We start from the raw sequence: 23,055 nt of genomic DNA on the forward strand, positions 1-23,055 counted from the left end.
GTGTAGGTGACGATGGAATTTCGAAAAATGTAATACAGTGTAGTTAAAAAAAAAAAAAAAAAAAAATTTAAATTTTAAATTTAATCTTTAAAATTAAAATTGAATTGAATAATAATAAAAAATATAAAATTTAATAATTATAATAGATTAATATTTAAAAAAAAAAATGCCAATCTCTTAATTAGGGGCTGAGCAGTGGTCTTCCCATAGCCACCCCTGTCAGTACACGACATGATCCATTAACTTAAATATTATTATTTATTTATTTATTGTGGCTTAGTGCAATCAAACAAAATTTCAATATACATATGTAAATTTAACTCGGAATGTATAGCAGTATTATATGACCTTACATATCTATCATTAACCTATGTGCTAAATGTGCACTCATTCATTTTCTTTTCTATTATTCTATATGTTGGTTTTTTTTTTTTTTTGTTGTTTTTTTTTTTTTTTTTTTTTTTTTTTTTCTCAAATTTGAAGGGGTCAAATTTGACATTATTAACATGTTTAGAGCACACTTTATTTTTTTTAAAAATAAACTAAACAGTATCACAACTACATAAATAATTCTTACTTGCTATTCAAATGGTAGAAATAGTGTGGCTAGAGATTCAGGCTTTGTTCGGGTTTGGATTTTGAGTTGAAATTTGAATAGTAAAAATTTTGAATTTAAATAGTTGTATAATGTGATATAAATAAGTGATGATGTGATATTTTAAATGTAAAATTAATTTTTAATATAATATAGAAAATAAAAATAGGTGTTTGATTTGATGTTTTTTAAGGAAAAAAATGGAATGTATAGTGTATTTGAGGAAAATCCCCAAACAAACACACCCTTAAATTGGTGCATTCGTTGTTTTTACCTCGTCCCACCTTCGTTGTGCTCTAGAAGAATGAAAGATCTTCGCTTTTGTATTGGCTGTAAGGTTGGTTCTTAATAATTAAAAATCACATGCATTAAATATTTATATTATTTGTAATATATTTGATTAATTTTGATCGAATTTTACTTTATTTGTGTATATATTATTTATTTTTGATATGCATGGAGAAAATAACAAATGAGTATAATTAGAGGAAAATAAAACAAAAAGATCTAAGATTGAGATATTTTCTTGAGTTTAAAATATTTTGACCAACCGTTTTTCATACCAAATTGGAAGTTCATAATTGCGAGCAAACTCAAAGGGTTTGCTTAATTTGGATTTTTTGAAGTTTAATGTTTAATTTTTAGTTTAGATAAATTGTTTAATGTAATCTTTTTTTTAAGAAGAAAAGAATTACATGACATATTCAATTTTTTTACCATCAAGCAAGCTAAAATATCTAAAAGATCCGAGGTAAAATATCTTACACCCAATTTGAACTATTTTATCGTTCTCGTAATATTTTGACCAACAAATTTTCATACCAAATATGGAATTACACTTCTCTTCAAATCCTAAAAGGGAACAAAAAAATATCTTTTTCTCAGATCTTTTAATTTATTGAAAAAACAAGGGGGAAAATATCTTTAGGGACATTGTTGTGATTTCACATTAATAATAGACTAGCTAACGGCTATATGTCACATCCTCAATCATATTGCATGATTGCTTATTATTGTATGTAATTGCACAATTCGTACAATGGAATTTTAATTTATAATTTAATATTTTATGTTTACATACATATATATATATATACGTTTCCAGAATATTCCGGAGAAAAAAAACACATAGGTTTACGGGCGTCGTGTCCTAGCTAATCACCGTCCGTTGTTTGAAGATGGGTTAATTAGGGCCGTCCGATCATAAATATCCAAAATATCTGAGGCCTTAGATCATTCCAGCTAAGATATTTCGGCGTGCCTTATAAAACCGTCGTGCGAAGCACCGGAGCATCTCCCACAAGTGACCTTTTTCCGCCGGACTTTTCAGACGCAACCGCCACCGCCACCGCCGATGTCCAGCTCCTCCGACGCTTCCCTTGAAACTCCGATACTTGATTCTGAGTTCGAATCGCTGCTGCAGCGGATTACGGAGGAAGGCGGTTACGCCTTCGCCGCGATGGCTGCTCGGGCCGGGGGAGGAGACCATCGCGCGGCGGAGGCGGCGAGGGAGATGGCGTGGGAGCAGCTGCACTCTGGGCCGTGGAACTCGGTGGTTCCGATTTGGAGAGATGCGTATGCAGTGGCGTGTCTTCAGGTGGCGAAGTACCATTACGCGTCGGGAGAGTTTAAGCTTGCTCTCAGGGCGCTGGACATGGGGCTTATTATGGGTGGATTGACTCTGAGGGAGGACTTGAATTTGTGCATTGGGAAAGCTAGTGCTGCTTTGAGGGGGAAGGAGGTCAGTGATAATGGCGGAGGGTTGCAGAAGTGCGACTTTTATAGAGATTTCAACTTGGCGGAGGTGAGGTTCGTTTCTCGTTCTCTGTGCTCTCTGTACTCTGTCCCTACGAAACGATTATTGGTACTTCAGCAGTCGTCGAATTGCACTAACTAACAAACATATGCGTTCTTCACAATTTTCGTAATGAAATCGAAAAGTTTTTTGGGGTTTCAATTTGAAAGTTTCTTTTAATGATTCCAGCTCCATTAATTTGCCACTGTTTAGGATTAACGCATTTAGGAGAAGCTTCGTGGTTGTAATCTTTGGGTAATTGAAATCCTTTACATTAATTTGTGAGAATTTTGTGTTTACATGCCTTTCCTTGTAATCTAATTTTAATAATCTGTTCTTCTGTGCTTTTAACACCTCCATAAATGTAAGGGTCTAAGTAATCTGATCTAAGCTTTGAACGTTGTCCACGTTTGGAGACATGATTTCGTGATGGAAATCCAATATGCTTTCACTTGACATGCTCACACTGTGGATTCACAACAAGAAATTTCCTTCTTGATTTATACTCGCAGGTGATTAAGTCATTGCCTCTCAAGTCACTTTCTTGCAATACAGTTGAAAAAAAAAGTGGCCTTTCCTTGGAAGCATTCTTGACCGAACATTTTGTTTCTGGCTCACCGGTTATAATTAGTGATTGTATGAACCATTGGCCTGCTAAGGATAGATGGAATGATATGAATTACCTTGAAAGAGTAGCCGGCTTTCGCACGGTTCCAGTTGAGGTATATTTAGTGTTTGTTTGATTGGTTTTCAGATGAACCAACATATACCATTCTGATGGATACTTCTGCTTTGCTGAGTCTTAGATCTTCTAAAAATACTTTAAAAATGATTGCCCAACTTTGGCACTTTCCTGTGAGAACAGCGTTTCCCCATTTACTTTCTTTCTAGTGTAAAAATTCGATCTGTTTTTGTTCAAATTCAATGTGAAAAAACACTGCAGATTGGTAAAAACTATCTATCTTCTGATTGGAAGCAAGAGCTACTCACATTTTCCGAGTTCCTAGAGAGGATGAAATTTGGTAACTGTTATTCTACCAGCCTGACATATCTAGCGCAACACCAATTGTTTGATCAGGCATGCCTCATATTTTTGTTCTTCTGCAGATCTTGCTTCAATGGTGTTTGTTATGTAGATGTGAGAATATTTTACCACCTGTTAACAGCTATCACATTTAATTCCAGATACAAGAACTTAAGCAGGATATTGTTATCCCTGACTACTGTTATGCTGGTGGTGGGGAGATCCAATCATTGAATGCTTGGTTCGGTCCACCGGGGACAGTGACGCCATTGCATCATGACCCGCACCATAACATACTCGCGCAGGTATCGTAAATGTAGTTCTATGCCCCATATACACTATTGAGGCTTTATATCCGTCTGCTTGTGCAGATAGTATCAGGTCCCGGGTGAGATAATGAGGACCACTCCTGTTGCAAGGATTTCAACTAACATATGAAACTATGGTCATTTATTTTGGTAATCATGTTGTAAATGATTTCAGATTTGTGATATAAAGAGCTGAGATTGATGGTATCCTGGCGTCTAGTGTAGTGTAATTCGACCACACGGATGAAATTGTTTACACAACTGACGGATGTGCTTATTTTTTTACTAATATAGCTCCATCTCTTCCTCACTTGGATTCCTGCATCTCTGTTTTCAGGTTGTTGGGAAAAAATACATTCGGCTCTACCCTGCCTCATTGTCTGAAGAGCTGTATCCTCATTCTGAATCAATGCTTTCCAATTCCAGTCAGGTGGCTTGCTTATTCCCTGCATCAGTAATTACTTGAATTGGGCAACTTTTTAAATCTTCTTTGAATAGAAAATAAGTTTTGGATCGATCCTTTGAGTTGAAATTAGTTGCTTGATACGATGGCTTTTAGTTTTTCTACTATAAATTGGAATCAAGATTGAAAGCACAAACAAACAAATACATTCCAAGTTACTTTCATCCCTAACTGGTTCATTTTTCTTTGCTATTTCAATCCCTAAACCCTTCATGTAGGACTTGATTTCTTTCTATAAATCTTTAGGGTCTAAGCAAACGATTTCAGCCATATGAGAGTATTTGATTTGATTTTGTAATTGCAAGGTTGATCTGGACAACATAGATGAGGAACAGTTCCCTAAAATAATGGACTTGGAATTTGTGGACTGCATACTTGAGGAAGGAGAAATGCTTTACATCCCTCCCAAATGGTGGCACTATGTGAGGTCTCTTACTCCCAGTTTTTCGGTTAGCTTTTGGTGGAGTGAGAGTGACCAAGCTAACTCATCTCACCCCTCCTAATCCCCAGCTCTCTATATATATTTGTTATATTTTGAGTAGGCAGGCTTTGGGAGCTGCCTGTTAGACATTTTTAGATATTATGAACAGCATTCTTGTAGTGTGGGAGGGAGGTGCCCTCTGCACCCCACCTCCTCCTCCTCCTCCTCCTATATTATTGTTATTATTATTCCAATCAGTCAGTATTGTATTGTCATGTCTGTATGTGCTTATTATTACTTATATATTATAACTGTCTGAATCCTCCTCCTGATGGAAAATAGATTAGCTGATGATCATCTTCTTAACTTTATAGTATTACAACTTACACTTCATTCGTTCAGTTCAGCTGTGATGATCCGATCCCTTGGGTGAAAGTTTGGGGATTCACGATGGGATGGCTGCTCCGCTCCATTTAAATGCAAATATAATACTCTCCGCTTCATTTGGAAGTTTTAAGAAAAAGTAAATAAAAATAATAGCCCTTGCATTCATCCGCAGGTAAAGGAAGTATTGGTTAATGGAAATGCATGTGACGTGACATTTATGACTTTGAATTCAGACGTGGAAGAATATTGTTGATGTAGTAATATTTTTTAATTTGAATAATTAATCGTAATCATCATACTATCAACTACAACTACGTATGATCAATGCATGATGAAGGGAACTACTATATCGTGCATGTGCTGAGTAATTATTATTATTATTATTATTATTATTATACTATCATCGTTGAACTGCCGAAATTATTTGAACACAAGAAGAGAAATCCACCCATTATGGCGTCGTCCCTACCACGAGAGGGTAAAACCAGTCAACTCAGTCTGCCATGTTTAAGACGACGACGATCACGTCAGGCTCAGGAGCACTACGGTAGCCATTTGATCGACGACGTTAACTTGCTGAAACCACTCCAATCTACAATTAGGGTTTCACGACATGATTTTTCACTTCATCATTTTCGATATATTTTGCCAATTTACGTGAGACTCCGAAAACAATTCCAAGTTTTCTCCACTACAATTTCAGGCAAGTTTCTCTTCTCTAACCTTTATTTCCTTGCATTACCTCATTACTGATTTACTGATTACATTCCCGCATTATTCCTAGGGTTTTTTCTTCTGCAAATTGTTTAAACCCTAAATCCAACAGACTCCCGAAGCTCTGTTCTGATCGTCAGCTTAATTAGGGTTTCGATTTGATTTACGGGGACGAGGCCTCAGCTGTGTGTTTTCATCCTTATAATCTCTTCTTTCATGGCGAGTGTGACTGGTCCGAGGCAACCTCCATCTTCGACCACAACTCCGGGCATGGCGATTCCTCTGCTCCCAATAAACCCCCCTTCTCCGATGCTTATCTTCCCAAACTTCACCTTCCCACCTTCTCCTTCGTAAACGTGCCCTAGCAGCAGAGCCTCTCTTCCCACGCTCCCGCCGCTCTCTATTTCCACCATTTCCGGGTTCAGAACAGCCCCCATTGTGTCCAGATAAACCCCACCCTTCAGCTCTATTTCCGACCCCATCAGCTTCATCCACACAGCGAAGAAGATCGACCCACTCGTCATCTCCATGAAGAACTCACCCACCACTGTTTTGAATGCTTGCCAGACTGTGTCCATCAGGATTGATCTGCTCCATATGTATGCTTCGCCTCCTTCCTTCTTCTTCCCGACCAGAATCCATTTCGCCATGGCGCAGGCTACGGCTGCCCATATGCCTGAAACTGTCCAGAACAGAGGCATCAGCAAATGGAGGGGATAGCTCGAGGCCTTGGCGTATAGCAGCCATTTTAATGGAGTGGAGATCACGTATGCCAAGAGGAAGTATGGCAGGAATGTCTGGAGCAGCGGCTGGGCGAATGTGGACCATGATGTTTGATACCAGGTTCTTGCAAGTGTTACTTGGCTTAGATTCGAATCCCCTTTTTCTAACATTGTTGCTGCAACAGGGCAGCCTGAGAGGTCCACTTTAACATCCGATTGCTCGATGAATGCTCGCCACGCCTCTGGAAGGGGCTCATTGTTTCTCAAGCATTGGCAGATTTCGTAGATCAGGGAGCGTCCATGGTCGATGGAAGCGCTCTGGGAGGCGGATGTTGCTTGTATGACATCAACCTCGTGGCATCTCAGGAACGGGTTGAATTCGAGGTCCTCTGATTGTTGTTTTGTGAGGTTTTGATTGATGATCACTTCTCCAATGTCTGTGTAGGGGAACTCGGACTCATCCCACGGCCTTGTGCAATCCAGGGCGGCATCTTGTGCGGTTGCATCGTTAGGTACAGGCCGGATTTGTAGCTGGAAAATATAGCGAACCCCGCCAGAGAGGCTCACCCGTCGCTGGAAATCTTCTGCAAGAAAAAGCAGGGGACGGTTGTCGTTGATGTCCCGCGGGATTGCACCTGTTTCTGGAGGGAGAATCCCTGTTGGCTCGACTTTGCCTGAATCTTCATTGATCTTCTTGTCAAAAGGCCTTAACTTGAATTTGACATACATCTCCTGTCCATCTTCGAACCTGAATAGCCTGCAGATGTTGGAGTAGTAATGCAGTTCAGTGAAAGTTTCTGCGTTTCGTAGAGACATCCAAACTGCATCTCTGATGTGCGGCGCAGACTTGACGTGCTCTTCTCTCGCCGGCAGTCCGCATACAAGCCATGTTGCGAAGTCAGCAATCGTCCGTGCATAAAACGCCTTGCCTGTCTTTAGTGTCAAGTCCAACAGAGGGGTTTGATCATCAGACAATATTCGGACAGCTGCTCCGCGAGCATCAATCCTTGCATCATCGTCAGCGCTCAAACTGTTGCTATGCCGGACTATGATAGGATACGTCTTCCCTTGCTGGAAAACGCTGTGGTTTGGTAATCCTTTAATATTGTCGTATATTTTAAGTGTTCCTTTTCCGCTTACTCCGATTCTATGAAAGTATCTTGTCCTAACCTTGAGCGTCGTTGCAGCTAAATTCGCCGAAAGGTTTCCAACAATCTTCTTGTATCTTGCATCCATTTCTTCGATCCTCTCATCAAGCTCGTGCTTTGTATTTTTTATCATGATGGGAGTTTCTGATCCGATGTATACACCGCCCCTTTGAAGAACTGAGTTGATCGGTGCAGCTGAAAGTGCCCCAAGAATCACATCTTTCTGTATGGTTGCTCCGGGGAGGACGACGCTCTGGCTTCCAATGACGGAATTCTCCTGGATGTCGACTTTTCCGATAGTGAAGCCATCGGAGGAATAGAAACCACAGATGATGCGGCAGAAGTCACCAAGATGGGCACCCGATCCTATCGACAGCAGTTTGGGTTCTAAAACAGGGTTAATGGCTCTAACAGAACAATGTTTCCCTACTTTTGCACCCATTAGTCTCAGGTAAATGCAAAAGGCTTCTGTTCCCGATAGAAGCTTCGCGAATCTAAGATGACAGGCGACGATGAATCTGTGACGTAGCCATGTTTTCAGGCGTGCATCAGCATCAGTCCTTTCCTCACCTGCGGATAAGGAATGGTTTGTTAAGCTTGTCAGCAAGGCGAGGATCGCGCCATGAACTGAGTAGGCTGCGCCCACAGAAATGGAGAAGGTTAACGGGGATAGAGATGTGCTGCTGATGATGACAGCGTATGCGACAATGGCCATAGGAAACCAGTGGAAAGCTCCGGCGATGCATAGGAACATGAAGTGCTCTACGCTGGGACTCCTCCTGCTTAGCAGGATATACATGCCGTAGGCCATGGCTGCTGAGAGAGAGCTAACAAATCCGACTCTGTACAAGCCCATCAGATGGTAGACGGCTTGACGAGCATCGAATTCATCTTTCCCCAGCTCCGCAACCTGAAAACAGGATCGAAGAACTATGTGATCCCTTTCGAGCATGAAGATCAATGATCGATTGATCAGATGCTTGAAGTTCTTACCTTCTGAACCTTCTTTGTCTTGTGGGATTTGGAAACAGGTCTTCCCTCCTCGGTGACTTGCAAGGGACTTACCTCAGAGCCCTCTTGCAGAACGCTTCCTTTTTGGATCACGGCGTAAGGGCCAATCGTAGAGCCTTTTCGAATCCTTATTGGATAGAAGCTCAAGATTCCATTTTTCACTTCATGGCTTTGTACTAACACACCCTCTGCTATTACAGCTTCGTCTCCGATGGAAACCAAGGCAGGATCTGTGATGTCGACTGTGTCAAGGAGAACCGAAGATCCTATCTTGGCTCCAAACATTTGGAACCAGTAGTTGAGCCAAACTGTGCCTCTCAAATGGACAGCCAATACTTTTGATGAAACCTCTTGAGCCTTGTACAGTGCCCACCACTTTATGAAATCTATCGACCAGATCGAAACATTGGGAGTCATGGCGTAGTTTGGTTGGAGAAATGAACTTCCAAATAGAGCAATGCAGATGCATGTGGAACATATGCATAACATCCAAGCAAGAGGTGCCAATGTTACGGAAACAATGTAAGGCATCCATTGATGAGTTAGCACCGTCAGGCGAAGGCTGGAGGATACCAACTTCAGATAAATGGAAGTAGCAAAATGTGCAGGAATGAGGAGCAAAGCTGCGACGTAGGCGAGAGCAAGAAACTGTAATGCCGCGATTCCCAGCTGATGAGACAGGGAGACTTCTTGAGGTAAAGGAATTTCAGTTATGTCGTCAGCTTCTGTTTCGGGTGCCGGATGTCTCATATCTTGAGGTTGAGACTTCATCACGAGGTTCTCTGAGAAAGTAGCCAGGTCTTCAATGGTTGATGCTGTGAAAATATCGACTGCGCCAACTGGCACGCTGAGGAAGTCCGAGAGTTTCTGAGCTGCTCGCACAACTCCAATCGAATCTATTCCGTAAGAATTGAGGTTTGCTGTAATGGAAATCTTGTTGCCAGGAATGCCAGTTTGCTCAGAGACTAGCTTCTTGAGGAACTCCACAATATTGACATAATTCAGCTTCGTGTTCGATGATGAAATGCTCGTCTTCAGCTGTGGTCGCGGTGTGTACCCCTCCCTGCACGTTGCAGTCGTGTTAGATCGCGTAAGGCCTCGTTTAAGAATCAATGGCTGTGGTGCCAAGTTCAGTGTCTCATCAGTGAACTGCTTGAGGCATTCGAATCTCTTGATCTTCCCGGACGTTGTTTTGCTGATCGTTCTCGGCTTGATCAGCTTGACAGCAGCTAAAGTTACACCGTGCTCTTCGACAACCTTGGCCTTGATCTGCTCGACTAGATCTTTATTCAATGGTTTACCGTCCCTCGTCTCTGCTATGGCAACCAGACCAACCTGATCAGATCCATCTGGCACTGATATCCCCTTCGACAGCAAAACCTCCTCAGGAACACCGATGACAGCACAGCAACCGGGGCGAAGAACATCAGAGGAGCTCTCAACTGTCTTCTCTACATCAGCTGAGTATATGTTTCTTCCAGCAACTATGATCAGGTCCTTAATCCTTCCTGTAATGAAAAGGTTTCTGTCGATGATTCGTCCCAGGTCGCCTGTTCGCAGGTATCGTCTACCAGGATGGTTATGGAGTTTGTTTCTGAAAGTCTTTTCACTGGCTTCATCCCTGCCCCAGTATCCGATTCCTGCACTTGGACTACTGATCCATATCTCGCCTTCCTTGCCGTGATCGCTAGTCTCTTCACCGGATTGTGGATCAACGATTCGAATATCAACATCTGGATCATCTGGATTGACATAGCCACAGCTCACTCTCCCCTGCCAGTCGACGGCTACAGGCTTTCCTTCGCCGTAAGCACAGCTGACAAACACACAATTCTCTGCCAATCCATAGCCCGGTGCCATCATGTATTGGGAAAGGCCATAAGGAGAGGTGAGTTCGATGAATCTTTTCAGTGTCGTCTGCCTCACCGGCTCCGCAGCAACCATTAGAAACACCATGGAAGAAAGATCATATTTCAGAGCTTTGTTCTTCTCTAGCTCCAGCCTTCGAATCACAAGCTCAAAGGCGAAGTTGGGGCCTGCGCTGTGAGTCCCCCGATAGTTGGTGATGGCGTCGAGCCATAGAAGAGGATTCTTGATGAATGTCATCGGAGAAAGCAGGACAGCCGTTCCACCGCTCACCAAAGATGTGAATAGCCCTCCGATCAATCCCATATCATGATACTGCGGGAGCCAGCTGACGAGTACTGTGTTCGATGTGCTTCTGTATCTTCTCCGCATAAGCTTCACGTTGTGCATTAGCCCGCCGTGAGTTATCATAACACCTTTCGCATCGCCGGTTGATCCTGATGTGAACTGAAGAAAGCATGTGTCATCCGGTTTTGGAACATCGGATGCCAAATTTGCTTCTTCAAAGCCTGTCGATTTTCTGATCCAAGAATCTGTGTGTATCCATGGAAGATCAGGCCATCGCGCAGAGGACTTCCCATTTTTATTCGACAACGATATCAGATTCTTCACAAAACCTGCTCGGACAGCTGAGTGATAACCTACTGTTGAAAGAATCGCCACGGCATTGCAGGACTTAGCCACATTCTCTACCTTCAAGAGAGCTTGACCGCCCCTTTGTAATGGATCCGGTGGGAGAACTGGCACAGGCAACACTCCAGCTCTTAGACACCCGAAGAAGGCATCGACAAAGTCTAGGCCAGGAAGATGAACAAGAAGGACTCTGTCCCCTGGTTTAATCACTGGCTTATTGCTCGACAGAAGCTTCTCGGCTATACATTCAGCATTCGCATGAAGCTCCCCGTACGTCCTCTGGCTTGCTGCGACTCCCTCTTCGTTCAACCACGTGTAAAGGATCTTGTTTCGAGTGATACTATGGGTTCCCCAATGCCTTAGGTAGCAATTGAGGCTTGGCAGATCGGGAAAGTCCATTCCGGCGGGCAACTCATCTGGCATCTTGCCCCAAGACTTCGACTTCACTGGAAACAATCGCTGTGACAACATTAGGCGCGTAAGTTAAACATGAATTCGATATGTCAACAGACAAATCATGTGTATCTGATTAGTTACCTTTATGTAGGGAAATCTTGGCGACGCATCAGCGCATCCGAAGTGTTTTCGAACCATAGCCATGGCGTAGGTTGAGTTTCTCTCGGTGAGCTCGAATGCCATGAGCCCGCCTACATAGTAAGTGTTGTTCTTACCCTGAAGCTCTGTCTCTGCTTTATCGTAGAATCCGTCTTTCATATCTGTTTTCGAGTTAGATGAAGTTGTTAGAGCTTATGATCTTGTCAATGGAGGATGATTCTTTCGAGTTATCGATCATACCTTCGCTTCCTACGTGAGGGAAATACTTAAACCGTCTTTGCAGGACTGTTCTTTCAACCGAACCCCCCATTCGTTCGACTGCATCAATGGCTAGCTGAGCCACTTCAGCTCTTCCGATTCCAGCCGAGTTTCCATATGACCAGAACAGGAAGATATCTGTGTTCGGATAAAATCTCTGCATTGCTACCGGATTCCCAATGGTTTCAGGGTCGTCCATGAACTCCCCAAAGTAATAGAATCCGACAGGCATATGTTCGAACCCTTTGATCTCCATCACCGTCGTGTAATAATCGACTGTCTTCACTTTACCGAACAGTTCCCTTTCGAGCTCGGAGAAATCCATAACCTCAACTCCAGGAACTGCAGGGGTAACTGCTGACGATCTATACGTCTTCCGGGAGTTGAAAGGGAAAGCGCCGGATATGATAATATGATCGAATTCCAGATTATCGAGCTCTCCATTTTGTTTGACAACGTCGACATGGACTCTGGATGAATGGCGACGAACTGCCACCACTTTGGTGCTGCAGAGGACTCGTACCGGCAGAGATTCGCTAACTTTCTGCCAGAAACTCATGTATCCGCCTCTAAAGCGCCTGATCTTTCCGGCCATGGATGTTCGGGTGAATTCGTGGATGTAAGCGTAAGGCATGTCTTGAATGAATCCGTATCCGGAAGCAGTGTATCCGTATGCGACAGATTTCGGGACAGATTTCATTCCATGGCTGTCGAGAAATTCTGGTGTTGGATCAGAAGCTAAATCACTCACTGCATGAACTCCCATCCGGCCGGAGTTCTTCGCTTTCTCCTGCGAATCAGAAGGATCATCTCAGAAATTCGATACAGTCGATGAAAACTGTCGAAAGCATCAAATTGAGGACTTGCCTGAAGCTCTAAAGTCAGTGAGATCATCGATACATAGTCATCTGCTACCTGGATGTCCTGATACTTCCCTGTCCGGCTATCGATCATCGCCAGTTTATGCGTCTCCATCTCTTCGAGCTCGCATCCCATCTCGTTCGCTAGATCAAAAATCGTCGGGGAGCTACTGGCAGCAAGAACCTGCCCTCCAAGATCATAGAACCTACCTGCCAAATAAGAAGCATTGATGAATCATCCGATGCTGCTGCTGCAGAAATAGATCGAAAGAAAGAAGTTTAATCGACAACAGGTTCGCCGTTCGATTCACCTTCGATCTCTACAGATTCGCACATTCCACTAACTGTGTGATACTTCTCGAGCACGACAATGTTGTTGTAGCCGAGTTTGCATAGCGCATAGGCAGCCGATAGGCCACTCGGCCCGCCTCCTAATATCGCTATTCTTGTGTTGACAGGCCAGCACGGATGCAGCTTGGAGAACTCGTCTTCACTGGATTTCCTACGCTCCATTTCCACGCTGCATCGAAGAAATGGTTACCGGTTAGTATATTTTCTTGCTCGTTTCTTTCTTGGGTACATTTCATTGGAGTAATAACAGAAAAATGTGGAAACATACCTCTCTATAGAACAGATAGTAACACTGGAACAGTTAAACACCTCAGCAGTTAGGATGGAACTCTGTCATTACAATACTCGTAGTCATAGGTTGTTCAGACATAGTCCACAATCTACAACACTCGTAGAATCAGGGAAGACTTAGAAGAGGTGCCATATGGCAAGAAAGTAACAAAAGTCGACCGAAGCTCCACAAGTGATCGATCTGAATATGGAATTTTGACAAGTTAGATGCTTTTTATAGTCCAAGCAGTAGATGACAAAAATACGATCTTTATCATGAGACAAGTTCGTAAATCATCGGTTAATCCATAGCTTTTACCTTATTCACTGGAATGATTCCACATTTGTGCTTCTTGTTGGATAGGCTAGTCTCAATCAAACAGTAAATTATCCAAGTTATTCGATCAAGTTGTGCTTCACTCCCGCGTTACGATCGATATGAAAAAGCTTAGTTATTTCTGATTTGGATGATGGATAGTTCAGTTTTCTTTTGTTTTTGGAATCCCGAAGACAGCTATATAGTTATCGTCGATTATCTGCCGAATCATCAAAAAAATAAATACTGGTATACCACCTTATCATACACACGTACAAATACGGAACTTTAAGTACATTTCAAATGCTCTACGTTTGTGCCCTTAGTATTTTTTAGTGATATACTTCTGCATAAAAATATTAATATTAAAAAATACACTATATATTTTATCTTTTTGCAAAAATTAACATAAGATATTATTTTAATATTAGTAACATAATTTCTCTAATTTAATATAAAACCCACAGTTTTTACCTTGTAAGTTTTTGTACATTAATTATTATAATTCGTTGAATTTTGTTGAAAATGTAGAAATTTCTCCATCTAATATCAATTGATTTTAACTTGAAAATCGGGTTTTTTCTATATAATATCTACTATTTTTTTGTTTAATATCGTGTACATTTTAACATAGCAATTTTTTTTATACAATATACGGTGAAATTTTGGTATGGAGTTAATCATAGACTAGTGTAGACTTAAGTGTTTGTTCCATTACCTTGTTGTCTGTAATTCACAGAGGAGGAATCCTTTTGCCGGTCTCTTATTATAGTCTGATTTTGGTGCGACTATTTCAACCTTTGAGTTTCAAGTGCATATTCCTTTTCCTGTACTCTTTTTAATTATGGAATATGCTAAGAAGAAAGCACGTGTTTAGATATGCTACGATGGGTTTTAGATTGATTTGGAAATCATTAAAAATAAATTAATTAATAGTAATAAATAAATAAATAAATATTTTGAATAGAAGATATGCATTTAAATTGATGTAAATAGATATTGGATGTAATTTATTAACAGAGAATAAAAAATTTATAGTAAAATTGAAATAAAGAAGTTGTGAAAATAATATATTTTTGGAATTTTGAAGTATATTAATATGATATTATTTTACTGTCTTTTATGTAAATAGTGGTAGTGATATTTTTAAAATAGAAAGTAATATATAATTAAAAGAAATTTAAAATATTATTTTAATAAAAAATATATAGTATGAGAATAAAAATTTATATAATATAATTAAATAATTTTATTTATTTATTTTAATATATATTTGATGTAATATTTTAAATAAAAGATTAATGGTATAATATACTTAGATAAAAAAACAAGTATTTAATTTAATAATTTTGAATGAATTTTTATGTTTTTTTAATACATAGTGTCCATGAAATCAAATCAAACTTTAAAAAATATGGACCAATATATATATTAATATATTTTAAAGAATTGTGGCCTAGAACACATCAGAGAACTATGTAAGAATAGGATAGTTTTTGATCCACGAGGTTAAGTGATATTCAAATAGTACAAGCTTCCCTTTCATTCTAAAATGATCAAGCAATCCATGGAATTTATCTTTGAAACTTTCTTTTAAGTTTTCATTTCAATATTAATTTAAATAGCACGTGATATTAACCTTTTATTATAGAGTACAACTTATTTTATAAAGAAAACTACTAAAATTGGACAGTAAAAAGAAAAAAACACACTCTAAGGATCTACGCATCCTAAGGATCTTTTTGGCTCAAAGCTGTACCGTATTAAGAAGGATTGCCTTTTATAGCTCTTAAGTTCAAATGAGAGGAAAAGAGAAAAGAATAAAGGAAAAAAAAAATTAAAATTGTAATAGTACGTTGGGTTGATTACGTATTACAGCATGAGATCCGATCTCGCGGGCAATCTCTTGAAGAAATTCGTCGAAACGTGCGGGGTCTTACTCCGGAGCTTCGGATGGCGCAGCACATAGAACCCGAGCAGGAGCAACGCCATCTGGAACGGCGTAATGTACAGCACCACCGCCGCCACCAAGCAGAACGCTGTGAACAGCACCGACGCCCTCGGATCCCTCCAGCTCAGAACTGCATGAACCCGCTCCCCCTGCATGGCCAGGTCTCCGATCACCGTCTGTATCCTCCCGCCGATGCTCCTCAGCCGGTCGTACCTCATCCTCACAATGTCTGTCGCCTTCGACGTCGGGAAACTGTCAAACTCCTCATCCAGCTCGTCCGCGCTCACTGCATCTGCATGCGAAACCCGAACATCCATGTGTGCCGGGTGCTTCGGCTTCCACCGGTAGTTCCAAACGCCGATCATGAAAAGGTACAGAAACAGCGTCGGGAAGATCAGCTCCGGGTATATCACGAGAATCACGAAGAGGATGTGGATCAGAATCGTCGTCAGCGGGTTCTTCCAGCGACATATCTGATCGAACCATCTCGCGACAGCGACGACGCCATTCATCACAGTCATTATCCTCACGAAGTTGGCTTTCGCCTTCCGGACGCTCCAGATGTGCGACCCTACGTCGAGCATGTACTCGACGACTTCTTTTTTCACCGGTGGCTCCGATCGACCCAGCCTTGTCGAGACTATTTGAATCGCATGGTGCCTCAGGACATCGAGCTCGGCTACGGATAACGGATGGACGTAGTGCATCTTCGGCAACAACGGGTGCGTGTACTTATGCAGCATGTTCAGATACGACGTGCAAGAAAATCGCACGGCGAGCTGGATCTCCCCCGTCTTCTTCACACCCGAAGTCTTCAACACGATGAGCGGATACGAGTGAGTGTAGACGCGCTCAGTTTCGAGGGTGGATAGCCTAATCCGAACCTTGCCGATGCTCGAGTCTTTCCCGCCTTGCAGATGACCGTTGTCAAACACTCCGATCGTGATCACGGTGCAAGGATCGAACACTTCCCAAGTGTACTGCTCATTCCATTTTGGCGAACCGGTGTCAATGATGGTCCTCGTCCGGACCCATTTTGGACCGTACTTGGCTATGCAGTAGGCATCTGTAGTCCCCCGACCGTCTTTCGTTTTCATCAGCGACAGCCCCGTCGCGCTTATGATCCCGAGTTCGAGAAGTCCGATGCTCGATTTCCACAGAAGTCGGGAGCTCGGCCTGTAGTCGCTGCTGTAGTAAGTAGACTCGTCGAGGACATGGTACCCGCCGTCGAGGCTGATCCTCAGATGAATCTTGCTCGAGAACTTAGCCTCTTTCTTTTCTCCTTCGACGAGCAAATGCTTCTCGAGATTATGCCACTTCGCCGGGACTGGCTTGTTGTCGAGGCGCCTAGGAATCGAGCTCAACAGCATGACACATCTCCCCAAGACTTCATCTTTGTTTGGCGCAATTCTGTCCTCCACAGTTAGGATCAAAGGCTCTTCAAAAGGCTCGGCGACAACGAAAAGTAAATCCTCGTTCCACGAGGGGTGCACAGTCTTCGTCGCGGATGTTTTCGTCTTCCTCGCCTGACCTCCATGGATGACCTTAACACAAACCTCAGGTGCTCTGGTTTTATCACTAGGAACCAAATCTTGGCACTGAATGACATTCACTCTAAGATACCAAAGCTTTGGAGAAAGGTAGACCTTCCCTCGGATTTTCGACACTGCCTCACTGCCAACCGCCGCTGCGTCGGAATGCCAGGCATCGGAAAAGGCCTCGTCCGCCTGAGTCCCTCTCCAGACGGCGAGCATGAGCTCCCCCTTCTTCAGCTTCTCGCCTTTCTTGTCTTCCAGCTTGTACCATTGCGGCGCCAGGGGGCTGTCGGGGGGAACACGTCTCGGGCACTCGACAAGTTCGAACGAAAGCCTGCCTATGAAATCATCGCGGACAACATCCTTATCCTTCACCACCACTTCGATGTGCGACGCCTGGAGCTGTTCCTGCGCGAATGCGAAGACGAGGTTCCACTCGGGATTGGACTTCTTCTCGAAATGCTTGGTGACTCCCTTGTAGTTTCCGAGCTTGACTTCCACGTACGGATCGCAGGTGCCTGAAACATCCTTCCCCGGCAAGTCCTTTGCTTTTACAATCCGGACGTAGTAATACTCCATCTGCTCGACAAGGTCATAGGCAGAGATGACCTTGTCTCCTCCGGTGATCACTCCCGAGCCGGCGATCTTCGGAGCCGTTTGCTTCAGGGCAAACTCCTCAGGAACAGGTGCTACTTTCTGCATCTTTTTACCTTTTTTTTTCTTTTCTTTCTATCTGCAGATTCTAAGTTAAAAGTGTAGCTTCATTTCTGCATGAAAACTAAATAAACATAGAGATATAAAAAAAAAAAACTGAAGGGACTTCATGAATCATGAGAGTAGTTTAGAACTGATGCAACAATACTGGAAAGACAATCAAAACTTGCATCACTGGGAAACATCACACATATGGATTTGGTGTATGAGTTTTTAGGGAAGAAATATGCAGAGAATAAAACCTAATGATTCTGCTGTTTCATCTTTAGTACTACACCAGATTTTGGTTGATGTAGCAAATGGATTGAATGAATCTCACATGCAATGAGCGCTGCTTTTTCCATTGACTGCTTCTTCTTCTTCTTCTTCTCCCACTGCATTCTTCACTCACTTAACTTAAATGTGATTTTACCAGATTTATAGTTTTATAGCTAATAATGTTACAGAAGAATATGGAAAGAAAAGGGCATTGTGTAAATCATGTAGTACTTAACTAAGGTACAGTGCTATATGAGTCTTGCTAGGTGGGACCAAAGCCAACTACTTGACTCAATCAATGGCGTGCCTGTTTTAACAATGTCAAGAAATATCTATACACACACACATATATATATATATATCGATATTCCATAAGAAATGTTCTTTTGTAACTGTCACAGTATAACAATTGGAGTAAGTGTTAGGTTAGGATGGTTGAGAAATCTAAAAGAATAGTTTTTATTGCACCAAACAGAAAAGGTGTTGCATTAGTTGTAACTAAAGCTCAACAAGTTTGCTAGGCATTATTGTGTATTCAAATTTGGCAAATAAGTAAAGGCACTGTTTCTTGATAAGTTAAATCAGGAATCAAGACAACTAATGCATAGGAAGAACAAACCAGTTTGTCGGTGTGTATGTATGTATGAATGAGCTTATGGCTGTGTAAGTTGGAACTGATTGGGCGAGGAACTACCGAAGATGGTTCGCTCCCCATGCTGTTGTTTGCCTGATTTCCAGAAATCTGAACAAAGTATGTAAGTGTTGTTGTTTTCATATGATGGTGTTTAGATGCAACGACGGCTGGTTACCTTGAAAGTATGCTGACTGTGGAAGCTAAAACTTCTTTACTTGGACAGCGCATTGCTTCTTCCCCGATTCCAGCATTGCGTCCAAAACAGCAACATCCCGAGCGCCTTCAACAAAGGAGAGGCGGGGCTCGACCTGGTGACTTCCATCTTTCTGAAAACAGATAAGTCCGAAAGAAGTGGATTGGAGAAGGCAATATAATTGTTAAAAATAACTATCTCACTTAAAAGTTTAAACTTGTAGACATATACATCATTTGGTGCATTACCTTTAGTGCTGCCTGTGAAATGTCTGATAGAAAGGTCTTGAGCTCTTCGGTCACGCCTGTGAATGGGTAGAACCAGTTTTTGATTTGGCCATCAGAGTTGAAGTGCACAACCTACCGGAAGATCAAGATTCGGGAAATGTAAGTGTGACTATGGGAACTGATTACTGGAGAGCCCAAAAAGAAATATTTACAGTGTATCCGTGCTTTCCATCTTTCACTCCTCGCTCGACTTGTAATGTTCCTTTCAACCCAACAATACGCCATAGGATCTACGAGCAATCATGGTGCAATTGTGTTACCAGTGCATTCTAGCCTCGATTATACCTCCAAAAACAAACAGTGAGTAAACCACTTCTTACCTTTGGAGATCTTGATGATACCACCATAACAAAAACACCAGAAGTTCCATTCTCCAGCTGACTATACATATAATCAAAGTGCAGGTAAACAAAATGAATATGCTGAAGTTTGAAGTGTAAACTTCAATCAGCTTTACTTAATGTACCGAAAATCTTACAATGTCGAGGAGATATGATCTGGGGGAGGCAAAGACGAGTTGACATGGGTAGTAAGGGCAGACACTGAAGTTATCTCAGAACCTGCCAACTACACATATAAATAAAGGTTATTGACAAAATGTATACACATTAGGCATGAAGTTAATCGATATAACAGCTAGCTTTGATATCTGGATATCATGTCTTGTTCCAAGAACTACATACACAAATCAAAGCATACACACATTTTCATGGTAAGACTGCATTACGAGCTCTTACCTCGAACTATATGATTAGACAAAAGAGGGATAACTCACCATTCTTAAACCAGAAATGTAATGGACACCCATATCTAGAATAAAACCTCCCTGTCAATGCAGGAACTGTTTTTAGGGCAAAGCAACGGAAGATTAAATTCAGGAAAGCGATAATAAAGAGATTAATGACACTTTATATTGTCATACTCACAGGAAAATCTCGTCTCCAAGAACTTGAAAAGTAAGGATTTGAGCTATTCATCGACCCTTCAATAATGACTTGAATATTAAGAATGTCTCCAATCTCAGTTATTAGTTTTTTCCCCTGTAAAATCCACAGTAATCTCACCATTGTGTACAGATCAATATCATGTTTAGCATCCACAAGTGAAGGGGGTACCTCAACAAAGGCAGGTTCAAAACGGTAGTTTTCAGCTAGTGCCCAGATCGGGGCAGGGTTGATAGAGTTATACTTTGATATTGCTGTTTCAAGCTCAGCAACAGCTGTATTGGGAAACCACTAATCAATATCTTTTTGTTCTATAAAAAATAATCTTCAGTTTCTAATACGCAGTACCAAGATATGTCACTGAGATGGCAAGGGTATTACAACATGCAACTAGGTAATGCAGCCACATGATTCAAGCAATAAACAGAACAGTACAAAAAATTGGATTTGAAGATTGATACTCCCTCTGTCACATAAAAAAAATATGCTCACATTTCTTTTTTATCTTTCATTCAAATGTTATCGATTCCTTATTTTTAGTAAAAACATTATACAAATATAAAAGACAAAAAATAAAATACACACCCACATGCCCAAAAGTTTGAGCTCATTTTTAGTGACAGAAGGAGTATAAACTAAAGAATATCTCATTCAACGGAGGGAAAAAAATAGAGAACAGCTAAACATTTTATAAAAGTTGAATGAGATAACTAGCTAAAAGAAACAGTCCGCACTTAAGAAAAAACACTTCTCTTGTCATCCTTTTCACTTACTAAAAGCCAACGACGTCATGAAGTTTGTTTTAAGCCATGCTGCAATAGCTAGTTTGTTGTTTTCTTTTAGTCACATATTTGCATACATATCAATTAAACTAGTAAGAAATTGGTCTCAAGATAACTAGGTACCAGTGCTCTGAATGTAGCTTAAAAGCACAAGAAGATAAGAAGAGAATGTTTTACTTACAAACTGCGGCGGGTTTCTCTACAGAACCAGAAATTGCAGAAATCACCCAGCACATGCATAAAAAGGAATGTCAGTTTACCTTGTATGAGCAACAGAAAGCATATGTGAAGCTGTAAAGTCATGTAGGTGAATATTAACATAATAAGGTTTCTTGAACACTCAATCATCTGCTGGAGCTAACAGGTAATCACCTTGCAAAACATGTTTCCCAGCCTTCAGCAACCTTAGTGACATATCCACCTGAATAAAATTGTTATTTTGTGAAAAATGCCACACAACACAGAAAGTTAAGGAAGAATTATTGTGATGCGCTTCATAGTATCCTGCTACGTAAGTAATTATTATACAGAAACATAAATAAGTAAATAAATAAAAGAAATGTATTATTGTGTCTATAGCATCAAAAACTCCAGGAGCTATTAATTTTAAGAAAAAAACGAGACAGAAAAAAATCAATAATGGCAAGAAAATCACAGCACTTAAGCTCACCTAAAGGCCATGATATTTATCAAATAAACATTAGTTGTCGACAATCAAGTTAAAATGAAATTGAAGGGTTAAGCATGCTCACTTGCAGGCATGACAGCATGACCAAGAAACACAGCACACAAATAGAGAGGAGAATTACCTGAGTCTGTCCAGCAAGAACCACTGCCACGCCGATAATGGAAGGATCTTGAATGATCTCATTGAGTCCTTCTTCCCCCCACTTACATTGAACATCTGGAAAATCCTTTTTAGCAATCTCAGCAGCACCTCTGGCTGATTCCTGCCAAGTACAAGACACACTTTCCAATTCAATTTGAGTTTCTGTTCACGTTCACAATATGAAAAACATAGCCATATATATATTTGTTGTTTTGTTTTTCTCATCTTCTAGGTCACATCTTTAAAAATGGGAAAGAAAATGCCAATTAGCTTATATAATATAATACTCCAGCAATTATGTTCTCAAATGCACATAGGAAAATGTTTATCAGGTGTAGCTTATACAGCTATCAATTTCATCTAATAGCATGCTTTTGTACATTACTCAACATAAAATCGAAACTATCTCTAAAATAAAGCAGATTTTTGTCATCATATAATAAAGTATATAATATAATATAACCAATAAAAATCTGCTTCCTGTGAAGAAGACTTTTCATAAAAACCTTAGATAAGCATATTAAGATTAATTGATACCAACAATTGCATCTAACACTGCCATCAATTTCCCATAAATAAGCAAGAGGCAAGGCTAATCCAAGTGCTCCAACTTTCATACGAATGAATTACCTCATTCTCGGATCACAAACGCATGAAAACTAATAATAAGATTAAATATCACTGGTAATCGAGTGGCTAATTATTCGAGCTTCGATATAGGGATATTAACAATAAGCAATGCGCGAAAGCGATTCATGCGAGAAAACCTAACATAAAGAATAAGAATGGCGATGATTTACCTCACTACGGCTCCAAATTGCTCTGAGAACTAAGAGGTTGGCGAGTTCGGCTAATCTGGGTATGTAAGTGTTTCTCACGAAGATTCCAGCCCCCAAAATGGCAACGTGCGGTGGCTGCTGCTGCGCCATTTGATCCAGCAGTGCAATGTTTGTACGCAGCCGGATTCTTTCTTCAGATCTCAAAGTTCTAACAGAATTTCGCGGAGTTTTAACATGTATCTATTCTTCTAGTATCAATTTCCTTGCTAGTGATGGAAATATTCGTTCGATTGGCTAACGATTTTTTTGAATTTTTTAGGTGAATTCCATAATTATAATCATGTGAGTACTATATTTAGAAATAATTTCATAGCATTAATTTCTATAGAGAAACTTAAACCATTTTCATTTTTGGAGCTTTATAAGATCCGATTTCTTTTGAAAAATACTTT

At 40.9% G+C, this 23,055-nt stretch overlaps 4 protein-coding genes across 10 annotated transcripts; 1 reads left to right on the forward strand and 3 right to left on the reverse strand.

Moving 5' to 3' along the window:
• The first annotated feature begins 1,837 nt into the window (after positions 1 to 1,837).
• On the forward strand, positions 1,838 to 4,881 carry LOC127242921 (lysine-specific demethylase JMJ30). 4 transcript variants are annotated; one of them, XR_007836903.1, is made up of 7 exons: positions 1,843 to 2,399; positions 2,903 to 3,112; positions 3,334 to 3,468; positions 3,576 to 3,719; positions 3,786 to 3,872; positions 4,060 to 4,152; positions 4,491 to 4,534. XR_007836903.1 is itself a non-coding variant. In XM_051262656.1 (6 exons), the coding sequence occupies exons 1-6, from the start codon at positions 1,950 to 1,952 to the stop codon at positions 4,686 to 4,688; spliced, it is 1,230 nt and encodes a 409-aa protein (XP_051118613.1). In that variant the 5' UTR covers positions 1,841 to 1,949; the 3' UTR covers positions 4,689 to 4,881. The 4 variants fall into 4 exon arrangements, 3 of the variants coding, with proteins under 3 accessions (XP_051118615.1, XP_051118614.1, XP_051118613.1); XM_051262656.1 differs by lacking the exon at positions 3,786 to 3,872 and having other exon boundaries at positions 1,841 to 2,399; positions 4,491 to 4,881; XM_051262658.1 differs by lacking the exons at positions 2,903 to 3,112; positions 3,786 to 3,872 and having other exon boundaries at positions 1,838 to 2,399; positions 4,491 to 4,881.
• Positions 4,882 to 5,781: 900 nt separating this feature from the next.
• LOC127242922 (uncharacterized) lies at positions 5,782 to 7,876 on the reverse strand. The gene is made up of 2 exons (XM_051262660.1): positions 6,542 to 7,876; positions 5,782 to 6,019 (listed from the first exon to the last, which is right to left on the reverse strand). Exons 1-2 carry the CDS (start codon positions 7,708 to 7,710, stop codon positions 5,887 to 5,889), a joined length of 1,302 nt encoding a protein of 433 aa, XP_051118617.1. The 5' UTR covers positions 7,711 to 7,876; the 3' UTR covers positions 5,782 to 5,886.
• Positions 7,877 to 15,180: 7,304 nt separating this feature from the next.
• LOC127242961 (FT-interacting protein 3-like) lies at positions 15,181 to 18,447 on the reverse strand. Of its 3 annotated transcripts, none has more exons than XM_051262749.1 (2): positions 18,217 to 18,447; positions 15,181 to 17,916 (listed from the first exon to the last, which is right to left on the reverse strand). In XM_051262749.1, the coding sequence occupies exon 2, from the start codon at positions 17,883 to 17,885 to the stop codon at positions 15,570 to 15,572; it is 2,316 nt and encodes a 771-aa protein (XP_051118706.1). In that variant the 5' UTR covers positions 17,886 to 17,916; positions 18,217 to 18,447; the 3' UTR covers positions 15,181 to 15,569. The 3 variants fall into 3 exon arrangements, with proteins under 3 accessions (XP_051118706.1, XP_051118705.1, XP_051118704.1); XM_051262748.1 differs by having other exon boundaries at positions 15,181 to 17,925; XM_051262747.1 differs by having other exon boundaries at positions 15,181 to 17,961.
• A 143-nt stretch (positions 18,448 to 18,590) lies between these two features.
• LOC127242963 (uncharacterized) lies at positions 18,591 to 22,977 on the reverse strand. 2 transcript variants are annotated; one of them, XM_051262751.1, is made up of 13 exons: positions 22,625 to 22,977; positions 21,805 to 21,945; positions 21,368 to 21,416; positions 21,177 to 21,194; positions 20,385 to 20,488; positions 20,196 to 20,309; positions 20,045 to 20,095; positions 19,748 to 19,836; positions 19,590 to 19,650; positions 19,422 to 19,499; positions 19,231 to 19,341; positions 18,965 to 19,115; positions 18,591 to 18,882 (listed from the first exon to the last, which is right to left on the reverse strand). In XM_051262751.1, exons 1-12 carry the CDS (start codon positions 22,751 to 22,753, stop codon positions 18,990 to 18,992), a joined length of 1,071 nt encoding a protein of 356 aa, XP_051118708.1. In that variant the 5' UTR covers positions 22,754 to 22,977; the 3' UTR covers positions 18,591 to 18,882; positions 18,965 to 18,989. The 2 variants fall into 2 exon arrangements, with proteins under 2 accessions (XP_051118708.1, XP_051118707.1); XM_051262750.1 differs by having other exon boundaries at positions 18,591 to 18,897; positions 22,625 to 22,970.
• Between the last annotated feature and the right edge of the window lie 78 nt (positions 22,978 to 23,055).

This window comes from Andrographis paniculata, unplaced genomic scaffold (genome assembly GCF_009805555.1).
Source record: "Andrographis paniculata isolate CXL003 unplaced genomic scaffold, ASM980555v1 Contig89END, whole genome shotgun sequence".
Taxonomy (NCBI): Eukaryota; Viridiplantae; Streptophyta; class Magnoliopsida; order Lamiales; family Acanthaceae; genus Andrographis; species Andrographis paniculata.